Source organism: Drosophila serrata, unplaced genomic scaffold, assembly GCF_035046125.1.
Source record: "Drosophila serrata isolate PLE 108 unplaced genomic scaffold, ASM3504612v1 contig_165, whole genome shotgun sequence".
Classification (NCBI taxonomy): Eukaryota; Metazoa; Arthropoda; class Insecta; order Diptera; family Drosophilidae; genus Drosophila; species Drosophila serrata.
In genome coordinates this window covers 4,129,501-4,147,976 of record NW_028257063.1, presented here as the reverse complement: position 1 = coordinate 4,147,976, position 18,476 = coordinate 4,129,501, and the positions used below count along the sequence as shown (strand labels likewise).

The following is an 18,476-nucleotide window of genomic DNA, read 5'->3' as shown; positions in this document are numbered from 1 at the left end:
TTCCTTCATCCTACTAAATATAAAGTGATAAATCTAATTAAATTGCACCTTTGTGGTTTGGCAAGATTCTCCAGTTATTGCACTGATCGTTTGCTATATATGCTTAGAGTCTAAAAGTCTGCTTCGGATATATAGTATTGCACGTCCCTAGAAACTATTTATTACATAGACTATCTATCTATATCTAATATTCAACTCTTCCGTATCATCTTGTAGAGCACCGAGTGAGTCTCAATGCTCTCCGCCCCGGACTCCCACATGTCCTCCGCATTGGTCTCCTCGTCCGTCTCCGAGGAGCCGCAGCAGGTGCTATGCCCCCGTCCACCATTCTCATCCGAGGAGTACGAAGACATTGTGGTGGTGCTACCGCGAACATTCAGTTCCTGGGAGTTCGTTTGGGAGTGGGAACGCGTGAGGGTCTTGTCGGAGTCGGCGTCACTTATGTCGCCATTGGTCATAACGCCCATGGTGTCCGGAGATCGACGACTGTGTCCTGGTGAAACCATATGCTCCAGATCCTCAAAACGACTATCGTTCGGACCGCTCTCCTCCTCATCGTTGTCCTCGATGGTGTCCACGCGAATGACCTGCCCTCGGCCACCGGATAGCATCTTGAAGTTGTACCGATCGTAGACATTGCGCTTGTACAGCTCCGTGGAATCGGTGCTCATGTAGCCGCTGTCCAGTTGCCCGAAACGCTGCTCGTAGTAGGTCTGGCTACCGGGTTGTCCCATACCCGCACTATGAGCCGCATCCTCGATAATGGAGGCTATGCCGTCGTCCTCCAGGAATCCGGCTGCATTCTTGCTGCCATAGGTGGGCGCCGGACTCTGGCTGGGGCTGAACTTATTGGCCGCCATTGTGACAAACTTGCGCCACGCATTCTTCAGATCCTTGGCCTTCTTGGCCCGATCCTTCAGCCCAATGGCAATCTGCATTCCGGCCGTGAGCTGGGCCTGTTCGATCTCACAGCGGTACACCGTCTGGACATTTCCCCCGGAATTGGGACCGCCGGAGCTGCTGGCTGCCCGCTGGGGATAGGCAATGCCCACGGGGACTCCTGCATTGCGATACATCTCCTTGGTGCGCTCCGAGAGATGACCACTGCTCCGATTGGACCGGGAGCTTACGCTCAATGCATCAAACTGGACGAGATCGACGTCCTTAAGATTCTTGTTGTTGCCAGGGAACTCCACGGGTTCTGGGGCTTCTTTTGGAGCAACATCCTGGCCCCCCTTGGAGGCCTCCTCACGCTGGCTCTTCCGCCGATTGAGATACTTGGTAAGACTGTAGTCATTCCTTAGACTATTGATCTTCTTGCTGTACATTCCCTCATAATCCTCGTCCTGGACTTTACCAGCTGCCTTGACTGCTGCTGGTGTCCTGGTGGAGCCCTTGGTGTGGGTCCGCTCCTCGGTGGTGGCCGATATCGCACTGGACATGGTGTTGTTGTCAAACTCCGAGACGCCGGTGACCTCGGTCACCTCGCTGTGCAGGCTGTAGGCATCCTCCTCGGGCGCATGGTGCTGCTCTGCTGAGCTGGGAGGAGGAGGCGGTGGCAGTGGACGCTTGCTGCCCTGGTTGGGCAGAGGTGGGCAATAGTGCTGATTGCTAGCCTTGGGCCGTGGCGCTGGTGGAGCAGCAGTGGCCTTCTCTGCCTTGGGAGAGGAAATCTGGATGGTGGTCTTGTTCGCCTTGGTGATATCCACTACGGAGTGCGTGGGCGAGGTCTCTATACCCATTCCGCGCTGACGCCGCGAGTGCTTCGCCTCCAGGGTGAGTATCCGACCTTCCTCCTCCGGCGTCGGCTTCTTCTCGCACTTGCAGCTCTCCTGCTGGGCCACCAAGGGCGACTCGTAGATCTCCCGCAGATTCCTGAACGAGTTACTTGACCGCAGGATGAACGAGGCTGTCCTTGGCTTGATGGCTGCCGGACTGCTGGGCACAGGACTCATCATCTGCTGGCGGCTCAGATCGGGCAGAGAGTTGATCTGATTGAAGTCCGTGTCCATGGGCTTGTGGCCATCCCAGGCGGAGATATCGCAGAAGCTCTGCTTTTTGGGCTTCCGGTCCAGTGTGTCCGGCTCAAACTGATCGCTATCCGTGCGCTCCAGATCCGAGGGCGGCTCGTGCTCCACCTCGATGGTCATGCTGCCGCGAAAGGGAGTGTCATACTTGATCCTGGCCGCCGCCTCCTTCTGCTGCCGCTGCTGCTGGACGGGATGCGGATGCTGGTGATGGTGCTTGCCCGCCAGCCGCTTCATCTTCATCTCGCCCTCCTTGCGAAATCCGTCCAGCCGATCGTACACCGTGTGACTGATCTCCATCTCCTCCTCCAGCGGCAGGGCCGTGCTCAAACTGGGACTCAGCTGGGAGCTCACATCCGACGACGGTGAGCTGGAGGAGTGTGAGCTCTTGCGCTTGCTGGGCTCTAGTCGCTCCAGGCTGTCCGTCTCATAGTCTACAATCAGATACTGCGGGGACTTACGGCGGTATATGGGAGAGTCCGGCTGGAATTGCTTCAGGGACTTTCGGCTGAGGGAACTGTAGTCCGGCGTGGGCACAGAGGGAATGCTGCTCTGGGTGCTGCTGTAGATATCCTTGATCTTCTTCTCAATGGTGCTGTCATAGTCCGGCGTGGGAATGTGGGCAGCGAACTCCCGCTTCAGGGAATCGTAGATCACCTCCGCTGGCTTCATGCTCCTCAGCATGTTGTAGTGCTGCCGATCGAAGGAGGTGAGCGAGGTGGGCGTGGAATTGGCAGCTGCAAACTGATCCAGGACCTCGCTGCGCTTCCGCAGCGACTTGGAGCGACTGGAGGCGCTGCGGAGCGAGGCAGCCGGCGAGTCGGCCAGCATGAACTTGGGATTGTTGTAGATCTCGCCACCGGTCTCCGCAAAGCCATATACATTGGCGGCCACCGAGAAGGCGGAGAAGCTCTCGAAGGAGTTGCTCCCAGGAGACTGGGACTTGGGAGAATCCGGATTGCTCTTCACAGGACTCCGACTGGGAGTAACTGCCACTGGCGAAGCTGGAGTTGGAGCTTCCTCTGTCTTGGTCTTGGCCAAGGGCGGCGGTGGCGGTCGCTCCTTGGGCGCTGTGATCTCCCTACGCAGAGATCCCTTGCTGGGTGATCCGGATCCCTTCTTGGCCGGCGTCGTGGGTGTCTTCTGGACTGGAGCAGCCGAAGCCTCCGAATTGGGCACACTCTGGAGCCATTGCTCGATGCTGTTCCGTTTGTCTCCGATGCCCTTGGTGGCCGCCAGACTCTGCTGAAGCGGAATATTAAACATGGTGGGTGAACTGCTGCTGGGCGAATCATGCTGCAGCTCCTCCGGAATTATATTCAGGGATGGCTGATACCGCTTGGCGGCCATCTTGTACTTGGCAATGGCTATGACCTCGCGGATCTTTTGCAGAAACTCAATGGCTGCTTGAGGGGGTTCCTGTTATAGAAATGAGGATATGAATTCATGTCCTGGTTTCAAGTGTTCCTTCTAGACTTACCGCCAGCAGATGAGGCTCAAAGTAGGCTGGATTAAAGTAGAGCTTCTTTCTCACATTGCCACTGACCATGGCCCGGAGATTCTCCAGCTTCTCCTCGCTCATCAGCTCATCGATCACGGCCACATTCTCGGCGGGCAGGCACTCGTTATCCTGCCCGAAGTCATCCGTATCCAGAGAGGAGTTATCCGACGGCTTGGGCGACTTGCTGAGCTGCGGATGAACCAGAACAGATGTCTGCCAAGAGAAAAGGTTACCCTTTAGCTGTATGAAGCGGAAAAATAACTCCGCCAAACCCACCTTGATCTTCTCCTCCATTTCACACTCGGAGTTCGAGTTGGATATATCGCTGGCAAATCCGGAATTGTGCTCCCTTTCGCTCAGCTGCGGAAAATGCTGCAGCAGAGGATTATTCTTCACGATGCCCATGTCCTCCTTGAGGCTGCCAATGCTGGTGCGATTGTTGGGGTCACCACCAGCACCACCCAAGCCCATGCTATTGGCGGAGTAAATGCTGCCCACGCGGCTGAAGGGTGCCCCGTAGGTGACCTGGTCATTCTTGGGATAATTTATGTCACTCGCCAGGTTATCCAATGAATTGCGGGAATTGTGACGCTTCCGTTTCTTCATGTACAGATACAAGAACACGGATGCCACGTAGATGAGTCCCAGCAGCAGGCTGCAGATTCCAATGACCACATATTCCCTCATGGTCATGCCATCGGAGGTGGAGGCCAGAGTGGTGGAGTTGGCGGGCTGAAAGAATACCTCAGGGACATCTAAGGAGGAGTATAAGGAACGATTATCTCTGGGCTTCTGATATATTACTCTTTAAAGATGCTCACTGTGCGTATACTTGACGGGACTGCCGTTCACCCGAAAGGCCACACACGGCGAGTGCACATTTCTGGGCGGCATCAGGGGCTCCCTTTCGCCAGGATTAACCTTGGGATAACCGGTGGCATTCAGCCCCACTGTCATGTCCCGGCACACTAAATGCACCACAATCAGGCGTCCCTGCATCTTTTGGCGTAGATCCGCCTCGCCCAGCCAGAGGAGGAAGCTGCGTCCCTCATCCCGGAACATCCGGAAGGGATAGTCGGTGTCAATGGGATTCCGCAGATCCGACCAGCCATTGGAGCCCAAGTACTGGGCACCCGTTACGGCACAAACGGGTGTGTGGATGCCTGGCAATTGAATATTTATTAAAGATATATATATATACTATATAATTATCATTAAATTTATTTAATAATATTTGTATTATTATTTTAATCAAAAGTTTGGCAGGCAGTGAAAAAGTCATTTCCCACCATAAAAAGTATATATATTCTTGATCAGTACTTAATTTTGGTATTATCCTATAATTTCTATTTTGATTTTATTAAGATCGGACGACTATATCATATAGCTGCCACAGAAGCATTCGGTAAATGTATGTGCCTCCCTCTCTCCCACTCTCCCCCTCTCTCTCATGCTCTGAGTATCTCTGAGATACACAGAGGGAGTTAGAGGGAAAGGCTTATCGCTAGAGATGCTCGCTCTTCGCTCTCGCTCTCAAATTCTCTGTTCTCTTTGCTCGGAGACTATAAATACCAGGCACTGCCGCCGCTCCGCCCTCAGTCTGTGCCCGGCCTTCGCTCTGTCAACATCTATTGTGATAGTGGTGATAAGTGATAGTGATTACCCTCCGACCTCAATTATATCGTCTGATCAACGCAATGCATCTGGATAATCAGGAAGAAGCCTAATTAAAGTCACCACTAATATAACTCGACACTGGAAGGAATTAAACAATGACGTGTCAACTGCGGTAAGTCTTAACTAATTATATCATGACATACATTTATATATAGATGCTATAGGTAATATCAGGCTTAGGACTATAATCACCTGTGCTAGCTATTTATTTATTTGCCAATTAAGACCCTTATTGCCACGTGTCCCATTACAGCAACTTGTATTAAGGATATAAAAAGAGGTATGATCAAAGTAAACATCCTTACTTAATTATAAATTACTAACGAATAATAATATTTTGGCTAAGTTATGAATTTGATTTTTAATAAAAATTGTCATATAAATATATAGATAAATATCAGCTTAAAAGATGGATTCTAATTTTAGTCAGAAGCTTCAAACTTAGTGAAGGAATCATTTCCGGGCCTATAAATCATATATATTCTTGATCAGCATTAACAGCCGAATCGTTCTAGTAATGTTTGGAAAAAAAATAAATTAAAAAATTTTTTTTTATTTTTTTGAAAATTTTCTAAGATTGTTAAAATTGTCAAAATTTGATAAAAAATTTAATTTATAAAATTCAAAAACTCAATATGCAGTTTTGTTAACCCTTTAATACCTAGCACAGAACAGCTTTCCGAATCGAAATTAATGCATTTTTGGCTTAGTTATGATATTTGAAAAACTGTGATTTACTCAAAAATGAGCATATAAAAATATTATTTCTTATTATTAATTAAAAATATTAATTAAAGTCATATACATATATTTCTGCTTGTAATCAAGTTCGTAATCAATAAAGAATAAAGCATTTGAAGGACTGGCTTTCTTTATATGTACATATATTGTTCCTCTGAATATATATTCCTAGTTTCATTACCATCTTACTTTTACCAATAAAAATTTAATTAATCTCAGAAAATAACTGAAGAACCCCCAGCTGTTACTCATGGTAAGTACATTTTAAAATTTCCAGTAAAAGTAACCTCTTACTTTTCCAGAATTATTAAATCTAATTAAAATTTCTGCTTAAACCTTAAATATTATTCTGTGAAATTCACTTACTGGCAAAGCTAATCTCCCTGCTGGGATAGATGATCTGACCCTTGAGCGGCAGGAAGACAAAGGGTATCTTCTCCGACGAGGAACCGCTCACAAAGGGCGACAGGGAGCACTCTGTAAAGAAATGCAATAATAATTAAAGAGGAAACGATTAGCCTTGGGCTAAGGTTGTGGGAAAGCACAGACAATGCTTGCAATATATAAAATAGATGTATATTTCGTATAGTTATGCCGGCGATAAAGATCGAAGCTTATCGATTATGACTTGGACTCGGTGAAACTATTTCCAGAGGTTGTTTTTCCGCACCAGCTCTTACTTTTTGGTGCCGGCGAGTCCAACTGGGAGTCCGATTTTTGAGTTGGATTCCAAGATTGGCAGCTAGCCGAGATTGTTTATGTTGGCAGACGACGACGACGACGATGGCGGCGGCGAAAGTTTCCTTTCATTCATTAGCAGCGGGGAAACAAGCGATTTGTTCAATAATAATGGCATTTTTTCCCTCTTTGCGTCACGACGTTTCGTTTTCATTCTGCATTCAGCCCTGCCATTGCTGCTGCCTGTTATTACAGCATTTCTTTCTTTTTTAATTTTTACATTTTTTATTTTTGTAAGTTGGGCAACCATTGTGCCTTGGATATGACAAAACAATGGCTGGATATGTCCCACACACCCAACCATGTGGGAGAAATAGTAACTCCCACAGCCGCGAAATGGAGCAGCCTCGAGCCCATTCCCTTCCGCAATAATGGATAATGGTTGAGAGTACTCTGTATATATACGATATACTCACCGTGGATATCGTCCACACATATGCCCAGATCCTCCCGATAGGCCCTTAGATACGGCAGACACCGACAAGTGCAGCTATTCTGTTCCTGCTCCCCATCTGCTGGGAGGCGACCCTTCTTCTGCAGCTTGAACCGGCGGCTGAGCAACTCCATCTGGCTCTGACCACCAGCCAACGAGGTCGAGGCCGGATCGCGTCCATCTGGCGGAGGGGGATTTGGGGTGTTAGAGAGCTTATGACAGGCACACATTACCATGCTAATCTGCTGTGAGTTACCGTTGCCTTGACCGACGGCTTCGCTGGGGAGACGCACCAGCGAGGCTGTGCCGCTCGAGAGTCCGATGCAGGTGTCCGCGTTGCAGGCGCTGCCCAGACCTGCGTGGAAATGGAGAACGAGGAGTGGGATTATTGGGGGAAAGCATTAAGATGGATTGACTCTGGACTTCACAACAAGCATCGGTGCTTTGGCGGATTTGACGGCCAATCAGACGAGTCTCCCGGCCTTTTGCAGGCAAAAATTAATGCTGCTGTCAGCGGTTTAGCCGGATCAGCCGGGCAAAAAGCGCAGCATCACCCATCCGAGGCTCTAGCTTAATCTCTATCTATAGCTCTATAGCTCTGCAGCTCCTTCTCCAGTTGAAGATGCCACATGCCAAGTGGTCAAGGCACTGACAATGACACTGCAACTGCCAATGGCTTTGGAAAAAATTAGCAACTGTTTTGGGCGCTAACCAAGTTGGTTATTTCTTAAGAACTTTAAGAAAGGAAGTCAGACTATGCTTGGGAATGGAGCTAAAATAATATATAGATAGGAATCTAAATTAGATAAATTAACATATATTTGTTTCCTGTATAAGAAAAGCGAGTTCAAATTTGCAGAACTTAATATGTATCTACAAGATACAAACTTAACATGTACCTATATTTCAAGAAGAAATGTAGGAAAAAGGCCGGAAAAGTTATACAACTTGAAATTCAATTACTATTATTTAGTTTACTAATATAATAAAGTTTTACATATGCATTAAATAAGAACTAAAGTTTTATATTCCAAGTGCAACTCTCTGGCTTTTAAAATTTCAGTTTATATTGAAAATCATTAATCACTCAGCTCAGACTGAGTAAACTTTTCAATGTTGAACAATATTAATTGTCAAATATAATTAGAAATACTGCTAAAAATGTAACTAGTTTTTCTCTATTAAGACTTTATGAATAATAAAACAAGAAAGACATCCTTCTGGAAACAGAAGTTTATGTTCCTTTGAAGTTTGTAATTGAAACATAAAATCTTTCATAACTAAGCCAAAAATGCATCAATTTAAATTCGGAAAGCTTTCCGATGTTTTCTATTAATAGGTTAACAAATCTACATACACGGTTTAAAATTTTAAAAACTTAAAATGACTAAAATTATAGTAGCGTTCTTTGAACAGATTTATTTTAAAGAACATATATATCTATTCAAAATCGATTACTATGAATGTTCCAGCTCTGAAACATGGGATTACCCAACCTAAATTAAAACCTATATCTTTTATAATCAAAAAATATATATATCACCCTCTTTCCCGAGTGTAACTCACCGCTTGTGTGGAAGGTATCGCCATCGTGATGTCGCGTCAGATTGACAAGCTGACCGCTGGTCTGGTGCAGTTCCTCCAGCAGCAGGCTGGCGGGCACCAGAGGATCCTCGCCGGCATCTTGATCTTGGACTTGGTGATGGCTCTGATAGAGGTTGCTCCTCACCCGCGAATGGGCGGGCGTGGCGCGATAAGCAAGAAGCAGGAGGAGGAGCAGGAGGAGCTGGTGGAGCAGCGGTAAGGATTGGAGCTGCATCTTAACAGCAACATAGCTGGGAGCCGAACGCACTCTGGGGGATTCTCCGGTGCAGCTGCTGGCACTGCAAAGATATCGAAAAGAAGAACCACTAATTAATTACTAAGAAATCCAAAATCGTAGCCTGCAGCTGGTGGTGACATTCTTTGGGCCGCCACTTGCTCAGTTAATGAGGCAGAAATTGTTTCGTTCTGTTGTTTTTGCGGGAAATGGAGCACCATCTACATCCAGTTGGTGTGTTTGCTTAAAGCTAGTCACTCTGTACTAGTTTGTGGCCAAAGACTAACGGACAGCATTTAAACAAATGTTGCAATTAAAACTTGTTCTTCTACGGCGGCGTTGCAAAGTGTATACTTATAGAGGTGTAGAGGTGGCATTATGCTGTTATGCCTGTGCTGCACTGGATCAAGTGCGTTTCTGCAGTGGGAACAGAGCTTCTTCTACCTGTGCTTCTGCTGCTGCGTTTACCGTTATTAAAAGCCGCTGCAAGTTGGAGACTTTAGAACAACCCCCAGCCCCGTTTATACCGCTAATCAGTTGCACTTTAGCAGCTGCTTTCGGCCAGGCCAATTTACATAAATATTTCACACAAAAAACGACACACACCACACACACACATAGAGGGGGAAAAAAGTTATTGGGGACTCCTAACTGTTCATATCACCGAGTTCTACTGATCTGCTGCTGCTGAGTGTGCGTATATCTGGTTCTCTGTGTTATTTTTTGGGCTCTTCAAAAGAAGAACAAAAGCCATAGAGAAGGGGAAGGGAAGGGAAGGGACGGCTGAGCATTCACATAATGTTCAGCGCGCGAATGAATGAGTGGTGAAGAAAGCGATAAAAAAAAGCAACAGTTGCGGCCTAATTTGAAAGTAAAATTTCTTTACAAAACGCAGCAGTAGAACGCGACAACAACGGCAAAAACAACATGCCACAGACCAAGTTCGGTTCCTCAGTCTTTTGATTGACCAGTCACCATAATCACCCAAGCTTAGCTCCAGCTTGAGCTCCATCTATCACTCAGGGTGCTGTACAGTTATGGCATTTAAAAAATATAAAAATACAATATCATTTCTATTATTTCTCTTTCTTTTCGATTTGTTTACGACTTTGCCTCAGTTTTAGTTTTAGTTTTCGGTCATCGGTTTTCGGTTTTCGGTTTTTATCACTCGTTTTTTCTTTCCAGTCTGCATTTTCGAAACGAATTTAATGGCAGTAATGACCTGCTTTTTTCTCTTTTCGTTTGTTTATTTCGTTTTCCAACTGCAACATCAGCAGCAAAGTTGCGACTGAAACTGATGCGATTTTGATGATGCTGGGAAAAACATAAAGAAAAGGTCGGAAAAAGAGCCAACTGTAAGTTCTGAGATATATAATATATTTTGCCGTTTGCAGTTTGCCGTTTGGAATCTCCGTGGGGCACCAAGCCCCGGGTCTTGACTCTTGCGCACTCGACTAAACTCAATTAACAGGTAATTGAACCCAACTGCATAAATTAAAGCCATATTCCATCTATTTCAGACCATCTCTCTATTGCAGCCGCCGTGGCCATAGTCGTGTACGCGATCATTAATTATTGGCCAACACGAAAGAGCGTGTGCGCATTGTTCTAAGTCTGTGCATAAATTTAACCATAATAAACATCAACAAGTGTAACCAGAGAACATGCCTCGACGCCGGACATACCCCCTTGGGATATTATTCTGGATGGGATCAGCGAAGCGTTAATATGTTAACTTTAAAAAACTGAACACTGTTATTGGGTGTAACTATGGGTTTTTACACGGTCATTTTCGGGGGAGGGAAAGTGGTTTGAAATAGGTTGAAAATATTAAGAGTTTACCTATAAATTCTAAGAGTTTAAAAAATATTATGTATAACTGTATTTGAGGAATTAATGTATCTCTCTCTCAGACTTTGATTTAAATGAATATATTCTAAGCACTCTGGGAACGTTTTAAATATTTATTTTTATAGGATATCATATTTTCCAAGACTTCGTATATAAGATGTTGTATTGTTTTCCATGGTCTAATGAGTTGAATTTTCTTTTTAACAATAAAACTTCTTAGAAACATTCTTATAAAAAGTTTTTTATGGTAACTTTTGAGAACAGCTTAGAACAATTGTTTATGAGTTTAAGGTAAACGTATCACAAAAAAATTAAGACATATATGAAAAGTGATAAAAATAAGGGAGCTATTTAAGAACTTTATGGATTTTTCACTGAACTTTAGTTTTTGGAGACTTAATAAATAAATATACATATAAATATACAAGCCAAGTAAATGACTATCCTCAATATCACTTTACAAAATAATGTACTTTCTGTTCTTTAAAGGTTTTAAGACCCATTTATTTAGGAACTTTGAAATCCCTAAAACTGAATCCCTAGGCTCTAAGCTCTAGTTGATCATGCCCCAAAAAATGATACAAATTACACTTTAAAGGGTGTGGAAATTACCACAACGCATTCTAACCTGGCCATGGCGATTCACATGAACATGCACCAACTATGACTATGACTATGACTATGACTATGGGTATGGTTATGGAGTTGGAGTTGGAGCTGGAGCTGGAGCTGGAGTTGGTTGCATCTCTGGGCTCTGGGGGGGCCATTGTCTGGCACCCGGGAGCCACCAGTCCGCTATACACTTCCGAGTGCACCCGACGTCACACTCGGCGTACTTTTAACACTTAGAACACGCCACATGTGGCAGAATCAGAATCAGATTCAGAAGCAGCATCGCACATCCCAGCCCATCCTCGGATCCCTCATTGCCTCTCCTCCCATCTCGCATAATAACAAATTTCAAATTTATTCCGCTCTTAGTTTTATTACTCGTATTTTGTGTTAGCGGCTGTGTTCCGCCGGCTACCCTGCCCTACCCTGGAGGTGGCCGTGTCCATTGTGTGGCCAGAGGAGCGCATCATTTGCTCCGCCGCCTTAATGTGCTTTAATGTGTACCTGTTGCTCCACCGCTCTGGACTTAGGGCCAGCAACGGTTTCGGCCAAATGTTGTTAAGACCAACATTACGGCAGTGCAATGGCCGCTTTATATATATCTATTTTTTGTTTTTTACTTTCTCCCAAAAATGTACAAGAAGATTTTCAATTGGGTGCCCAGTGACCTAAACACAATTGGCAATGGTCTAATAAGCCCCAAAAGCCAAGGGCAACACAACCAAAACTAGAGCCCTTTCTCCCAAGCTGTGATTCAAATTTTAATTTAAATTTAACTTAAAATTTAAATATTTCTCACTCACAGCAGAGACCGGTGGGTGAGATGTACTGCAAAAACACTCGTAAATTAACACCTCTTGGCTGTTAATTTTCTTTATGCCAAGGACTGCCTGGCTTCACACATAAACTTGGTCGCTTTTCTTTTCTTTTTCGTTGATTTCTTTATTTATTTTTTTTTGTCGTGGGCTTAACTTCACTTTGCATCTTTCACACACATTTCTTTGGCATTTTCTGCACGTTTTTTATCATTTCTGGCCACATTTTTGAAACATCTCGTGCCACAACACAGCGAACAACAATAACACTAAACAACAACACTTTGAGACCGCTAACTGTTATTGTTTTTCCAGCCAAGTTTTCTTTTGTTTCTCGTTCCGAAGAAAGCGAAGTCAGCGGCGGCTTTTCTTTTGGGGTTTTCTCGGACTGAAACCGCTGATACGTCTATCAAGGTCGCCGTCGTTGGAGCGACTGAAGAAGTTGGAGCGCCGAAGAAACCGCAATGCCGCAGCGGAAAAGCTTCGCTGAGAGAAGACTGCTGCTGCTCTTAAACGAGTTTGGCTTTTCTTTTCTCTCCCCCGAGTTACGCTCTTATATCTCGAAAGTATAAGTTCGGATTGGGCTCTGTGTTTTGACAAATTATGTTGGCCATAGTTGTGTTGTGATGTGTGAAGGCGAAGATATCTCCAACGGCAGACTAATTAACAGAGGCACAGTGACTGGTTCTGCGTAGAAATGAAGCAGAAAACTGCACTGCACGCTCCAATTTGATAGAAGCCTTTCGGTCCATCATTTGTCATTGGTTCTGGCACAATTATATGACAATTTACTGGCTTTCGATGCGCTCCAAGATCCGGAGAACAAGTGAAATCTTGGACTCAAATTACACGCTTACTGCAATCTGTTTTTGACATAAGCGAGTTATAACATATATAGTCATAGAGCCAAAAAGACAATTACCACAAACTGGTTTCAATTAAAAACAGTTAAACAGTTGCCAGGCCTAACAAAAACAAAAATAAAACTAAAAAAAGATATAGAAATATATAGAGAGAGAGAAATATTGGCATCCTCTGCGTACGTGCCCAGTTGGAGACGGAGCTCCAGCCTCCTGGCCTCGGACCACGTCTTCATTCCCATCTCGTCGTCGTCTTGGTCTGGGCAATAATTATACTTTAGTTGGCGACGCCGCTGCAACTATTTGCTGCATTTACAGTTTTGGTTTCTTCTTGTTGCCGCCCGTCATTTAGAAAGTTTTGATTTTGTAGATCTCCTATCTAATGGATATAGATTTCCCCCTATTCCCCAACATTATCGACTCTATATACAGTTCTTGAAAATGGGCCTTCGATCGGTTTTATTTGGTCTTTTATGACGGCTAGCCATCCGTCCATCGTCTCGCATCTGCATTTTATGACGCTCAATGCGGGAATTTGTTTCTCAAAGATTGGGATCTTTAGTTGCCACAAATGCTCCTCCTTATGGCTCTTATCGTTTTGGACGGTATAAATTTGTGGTTGAATGCGTTACCTACACACAATTACCCGCGTATCTGTTTGCCATTTGGCCATGCATGATCCATAAATCTTTAACTGTAAAATGAAGCCAGCTCCAGGTCCAGATCCCGGTTCGAGGCTAAGCGTCCACATGGACACATCCACATCCACATCCATGTCCACATCCATGTCCACGTCCATGTCGGGGTCCAACTTATGCAAACTTTGGGCACACGTCGCTGGTAGGCCGGAGGCTGCGGTGAGTCGACTGATCTGCGCCTGCTGCCGCTGTTGCTGCTGGAAAAAGAGGAAAACCAGTTCATGTCTGGGATGAGCACACTGAAAAAAAGAGTTCTTGCTATGCAAAATTGTTTAAAAACCTATAATTATATTATTACTCTTAATTTATTATACCTGCAAAAGGTAAGCATCACTACTTTCATAGTTATCGATGGGAACGATAACCGGAAGTACCCTTAAAAAGTGATAAGAAGTAAAATATATTAAGAAAATTTATATTTTTGTAAGAGAAGGCTAAACCAGGTTTAATCATTCGCTTAATAAAAGATTCTCATTTCCTTGATTACTATTAAGAATTACCAAGGTAGTATATCGATAGAACCGATAACCGGAAATGCTCATAACTTTACGTTTTACAACAAAGATAGCGAAAGTTTTAAGTTGCCACATGAAGATATCTTTACAATATTATTAAAGCCACCCCAGACTATAGACCCATTTTATCTCAGTGTCTTATAGGAATCAAAGTGCTCCTCCTGCCGGAGATACCTCTCCTCCTATGAATACTCTCCACCTAATCTCCAGCTAGTTATTGATACGCTGCCGGCGGAGTGAAGTGTGCAGGTGAGGCCTCCGGCTACGAAGCTAAACAAACTTGCAATTGTATTCATAAATAACGATTGAGAAATGTGTTCTTGTATATATATATTTTTTTATCCAAGTCTCAAGACTCAAGTCCTGGTCTGCGGTCGCGCACTTATTACCAATTGCTTCTGCAATAAACATGAAAATGCGCTCATCGAACTTGGTCCACATTGGAAGGCGACTCCATAACGGTTAATGGAGGATGCGAGTTGGCATTGGTAATTATTTGAGCCAAAATGCCGGCTGGAAAATACGGTAGAAATTTGGTGAGAATTGGCTACCATAAATTGCTTAATATTCCCACCATGTTCGGGTTGTTACCAAGAATATGGAATAATTAAAATGTAAGCCCGAGGCAGTTAAGCTACAAGAGTTTTAATATATCTTTTAAGTGCCCTTAAAGATGCAAAAGTCAGCAATGAAAAACTAAATGGTTAGGTTGTAAATTTTAAACGGTTTTGAAAATACTTTTACTAAGAAGTTTATTTAAATTCCTTAACAGGTAAAATTTATGGTATTTTTGTGAGAATTGAAAACAATTGTGTTCTAGTTCAATTGCTAATCGATTTTAATTAATTCGCTATGAAAAAGCAAATTAATTATCCTATAAATCTAATAGGAATATAAAGCTATTCAGGACAAGTCTTACACCGGTTTTTATGAACACTTAAAACCTCAAGGTGTTTATTGGATGCAATGAAGCTTAGCACATCCGATAATTGTTATTACTTTCTTCTCTCCATCGGGATAGTTAAAGTCCTGGCAGGAGCTACTAGAATCATTATAAAAAGAACCCCATCGCGTGTGGGTATGTATGGATTTGATGACCAAGTGGCGTATGACAGCTCCATGGGGTTGCGTGTATGCGTCTCCATTACCCTTCGGCTTTAGGAGCATGTCTCTGATTGACAGGCAACAAGCCAAATGCATTTCAATTAAACGCTAACCGCTACGAATATTTCCATTTCTGGGTCTGGTCAGGTGTGCTCTGTGCTCTGCCACTTTTTCGTGACCGAAGAGCTGGGGTAAGAAACAGAAACCAATCCGATGCCGATGCCGAAGCCGAAGCGAACCCAAACCCGTAGGAGAACAATTCCAGAACAGCGGTCAACTCATCAGTATGCTGTATAAATTAGAGCATCAAACGGCGCTTTGCCAACTCGGAACTGGTCTATACTGTTACAGCTGCACTATCTGGTATCTCTCTAGTGGTGGTGGCCACCAAGCCAACTATTCAACTATTCAACTGTGCATGAGGATGAGGCTGGGGATGGGGATGAGGATGAGGATGAGGCCAAGACTGAGGTGGTGGCAATGCCTCTGGCCTGGCTCTGCAATGGGAGTTCAATGACGAGACTTGTGCACACATATTGTTTGCGAAAATTGATATCAATTTGTTTTAATAGTTGGCCCATTATGGGTGCCATTATATGGTTAGTCCGTGGGTTATAATAAAAAACACTGTATTACAAATATTACGGTCTATTGACTCCTCTTTCTCTTGGTCTGTATATCTAATCCCAGATTGATTCCAATGGCCTTGCTAAACGGTGCAAGACATTAGCATAACACGGAGGCGGATGTCCAGCAAAGACACCAGACACCAGAAGCTGAAGCAGAACCAGTATCTGTATCCTCCTCAGTGACGGAAAGTGTGCTGGTGAAATTTGAATAAAAAACTGGATTTATGCTCTTCTCCCAGGTTCAGTTATATATCGATGTCTCTGATCCTGATTAAGACATAACTCATGTGTTTTTCTGATTTATTTCAGAAGACACAGGAAGTTTATGGCCAAGTTGATTGAACCTACCGAACCCATGGCGGATTTTGGTGGCTTAAAAATGGGAGCGGAGTACTACTCACTTTGCGATGATCATGTTTTGCTATACGCTTCAAAAACTGTGAATAAACAGAGGACGGGGCAGCATTTATGCGATATATTATTCATTGTTCTTAATGATGCTGATGATCTAATGGAGCAACCGAGTCACGCGAAGCTCTGGCGGGTTCAACGAACGCCATGGAGGGAGGTGAGTCCCATATATATCATATCATATCATATCATTCGATGGTTATTATTTCCAATCAATCGATGTAGTGCGATTTTTAGCACATGTTCTACAGTCTCGTTGCAATCATTTAAGTTAATCTACTTTGTGGGCGTTTCCTTTGGCAAAACAATTGTCTATAAACATGGTAATTAGGTGCCCTCCAACCGCGAGGGTAATCTGCATATGAAGAACTATAGTTCTTATATAAAAGGAACTGCCCACCAATTGGACACACAGTTAAGGCACCTTTGGTCATGGCAGACGTGGGCTATCAATCAAACCTGGGCATTATGCGCCACTTCCTGGATGAATTCCGTTCGGTACTCCGGCAGGAGACTCCAGGCCGCATCCCACGCCTGGCACTCAACTACAATCGCGCCTCCTTGAGGTGGGTAAGTGGTGTTGCCGGCTCATCCATCACTAATCCAAGGCTCTGCTCTCCACAGCCTGCTCTGCCAGTATCCCAACAAGAAGTTGGCCCAGTTGGCTCTATACCGAGGGATTAACTGGTTCATCATGTGCAATGTGATGCTGGCCTTTTGGACCATGGTCCTGGCTCTGCCCGAGTCCAAGAATGTGATTGATTTGGGCGACGATCTGGTGTGGCTATCGGGGGTGAGATAATTTTGATTTATTACATTTATATATCTTCTTAATATGTTTCTACAGATGGGCCTTGTCTTCACCAAGATCTTTTATATGCATCTTCGTTGCAATGACATCGATGAGATCATCTGGGACTTTGACTACTACAATAGGGAACTAAGACCATATCACATGGATGAGGAGGTTCTGGGCTGGCAGCGGCTCTGTTACCTGGCCGAAACGGGCCTGTATATCAATTGCTTCTTTCTGGTGAATTTCTTCAGTGCCGCTGTTTTCCTGCAACCTCTGATCAGTAAGGGAAAGCTACCCTTTCATGTCATTTGGCCCTTTCAATGGCATCGCGCCGATCTGCATCCCAAGATGTTCTGGATTCTGTATATTTGGCTGAGTTGCACTTCGCAGCACAACCTCATGAGCATCCTGCACGTGGACATGGTGGGCATAACCACATTCCTCCAGACGGCCCTCAATCTCAAGCTGCTCTGCATCGAGATCCGTCGCCTGGGTGAGATGAGAAAGGTCAGCGATGCCCGTTTCCATGAGGAGTTCTGTCGCGTGGTGAGGTTCCATCAGCACATCATCAGGTGGGTGTGGATGAGAGTGAGGGATTTTTGTATATAAAATCGGGTATTTACTTACTTTTCAGCCTTGTAAAGCGAGCCAATAGGGCCTTCAATGGCACCTTTATTGCCCAAATGATAGCCAGCTTCTCCTTGATCTCTATATCCACCTTTGAGACCATAGCAGCTGCCTCGGTGGATCCCAAAATGGCAGCCAAGTTTGTGCTCCTGGCCATGGTGGCCTTTATACAATTGTCCACCTGGTGCATCTCTGGAACTTTGGTTTATACTCAGGTGGAATTTGAGGTTAAAAAAAATTATAAATAGTATATATTACCTTTCTTTCACCAGTCCCTGGAGGTGGCTCAGGCCGCCTTTGAGATCAAGGATTGGCACACCAAGTCACCTGAAATCCAAAGGGACATCTCCTTTGTGATTCTGCGTGCCCAGAAGCCTCTCATGTATGTGGCCGAGCCCTTTGTGCCCTTTACCCTAGGAACCTACATGATTGTGAGGATTTATATAGATTCCATACAGATTATATAGTAAATATATTCTCTCCTGCAGGTCCTTAAGCAATGCTATCGCCTGCTGGCCCTGCTGCGAGAATCCATGTAGTTTTTTGTGTGCAAGTTTATGACTTTTGAAAATAAAAGTTGAACCTCTTTATGGGCACTTGCATTTGCATTTGCATGGCTCGT

General features: G+C 44.6%; 2 protein-coding genes and 1 long non-coding RNA gene across 3 annotated transcripts; 2 read left to right on the top strand and 1 right to left on the bottom strand.

Moving 5' to 3' along the window:
* Positions 1 to 191: 191 nt before the first annotated feature.
* On the bottom strand, positions 192 to 12,649 carry sha (shavenoid). Its single transcript, XM_086827312.1, has 9 exons — positions 12,203 to 12,649; positions 8,684 to 9,000; positions 7,374 to 7,472; positions 7,101 to 7,298; positions 6,313 to 6,423; positions 4,350 to 4,691; positions 3,805 to 4,283; positions 3,508 to 3,741; positions 192 to 3,446 (listed from the first exon to the last, which is right to left on the bottom strand). Exons 2-9 carry the CDS (start codon positions 8,934 to 8,936, stop codon positions 192 to 194), a joined length of 4,971 nt encoding a protein of 1,656 aa, XP_086683438.1. The 5' UTR covers positions 8,937 to 9,000; positions 12,203 to 12,649.
* Positions 9,990 to 10,897, top strand: LOC110179350 (uncharacterized). Its single transcript, XR_002319383.2, has 3 exons — positions 9,990 to 10,272; positions 10,331 to 10,407; positions 10,475 to 10,897. It is a non-coding gene; the product is annotated as an uncharacterized LOC110179350 (long non-coding RNA).
* Positions 12,650 to 16,762: 4,113 nt separating the features above from the next.
* On the top strand, positions 16,763 to 18,393 carry Or47b (Odorant receptor 47b). Its single transcript, XM_020946859.2, has 6 exons — positions 16,763 to 16,997; positions 17,056 to 17,224; positions 17,279 to 17,799; positions 17,862 to 18,069; positions 18,127 to 18,285; positions 18,343 to 18,393. Exons 1-6 carry the CDS (start codon positions 16,864 to 16,866, stop codon positions 18,391 to 18,393), a joined length of 1,242 nt encoding a protein of 413 aa, XP_020802518.2. The 5' UTR covers positions 16,763 to 16,863.
* The last annotated feature ends 83 nt before the right edge of the window (positions 18,394 to 18,476 follow it).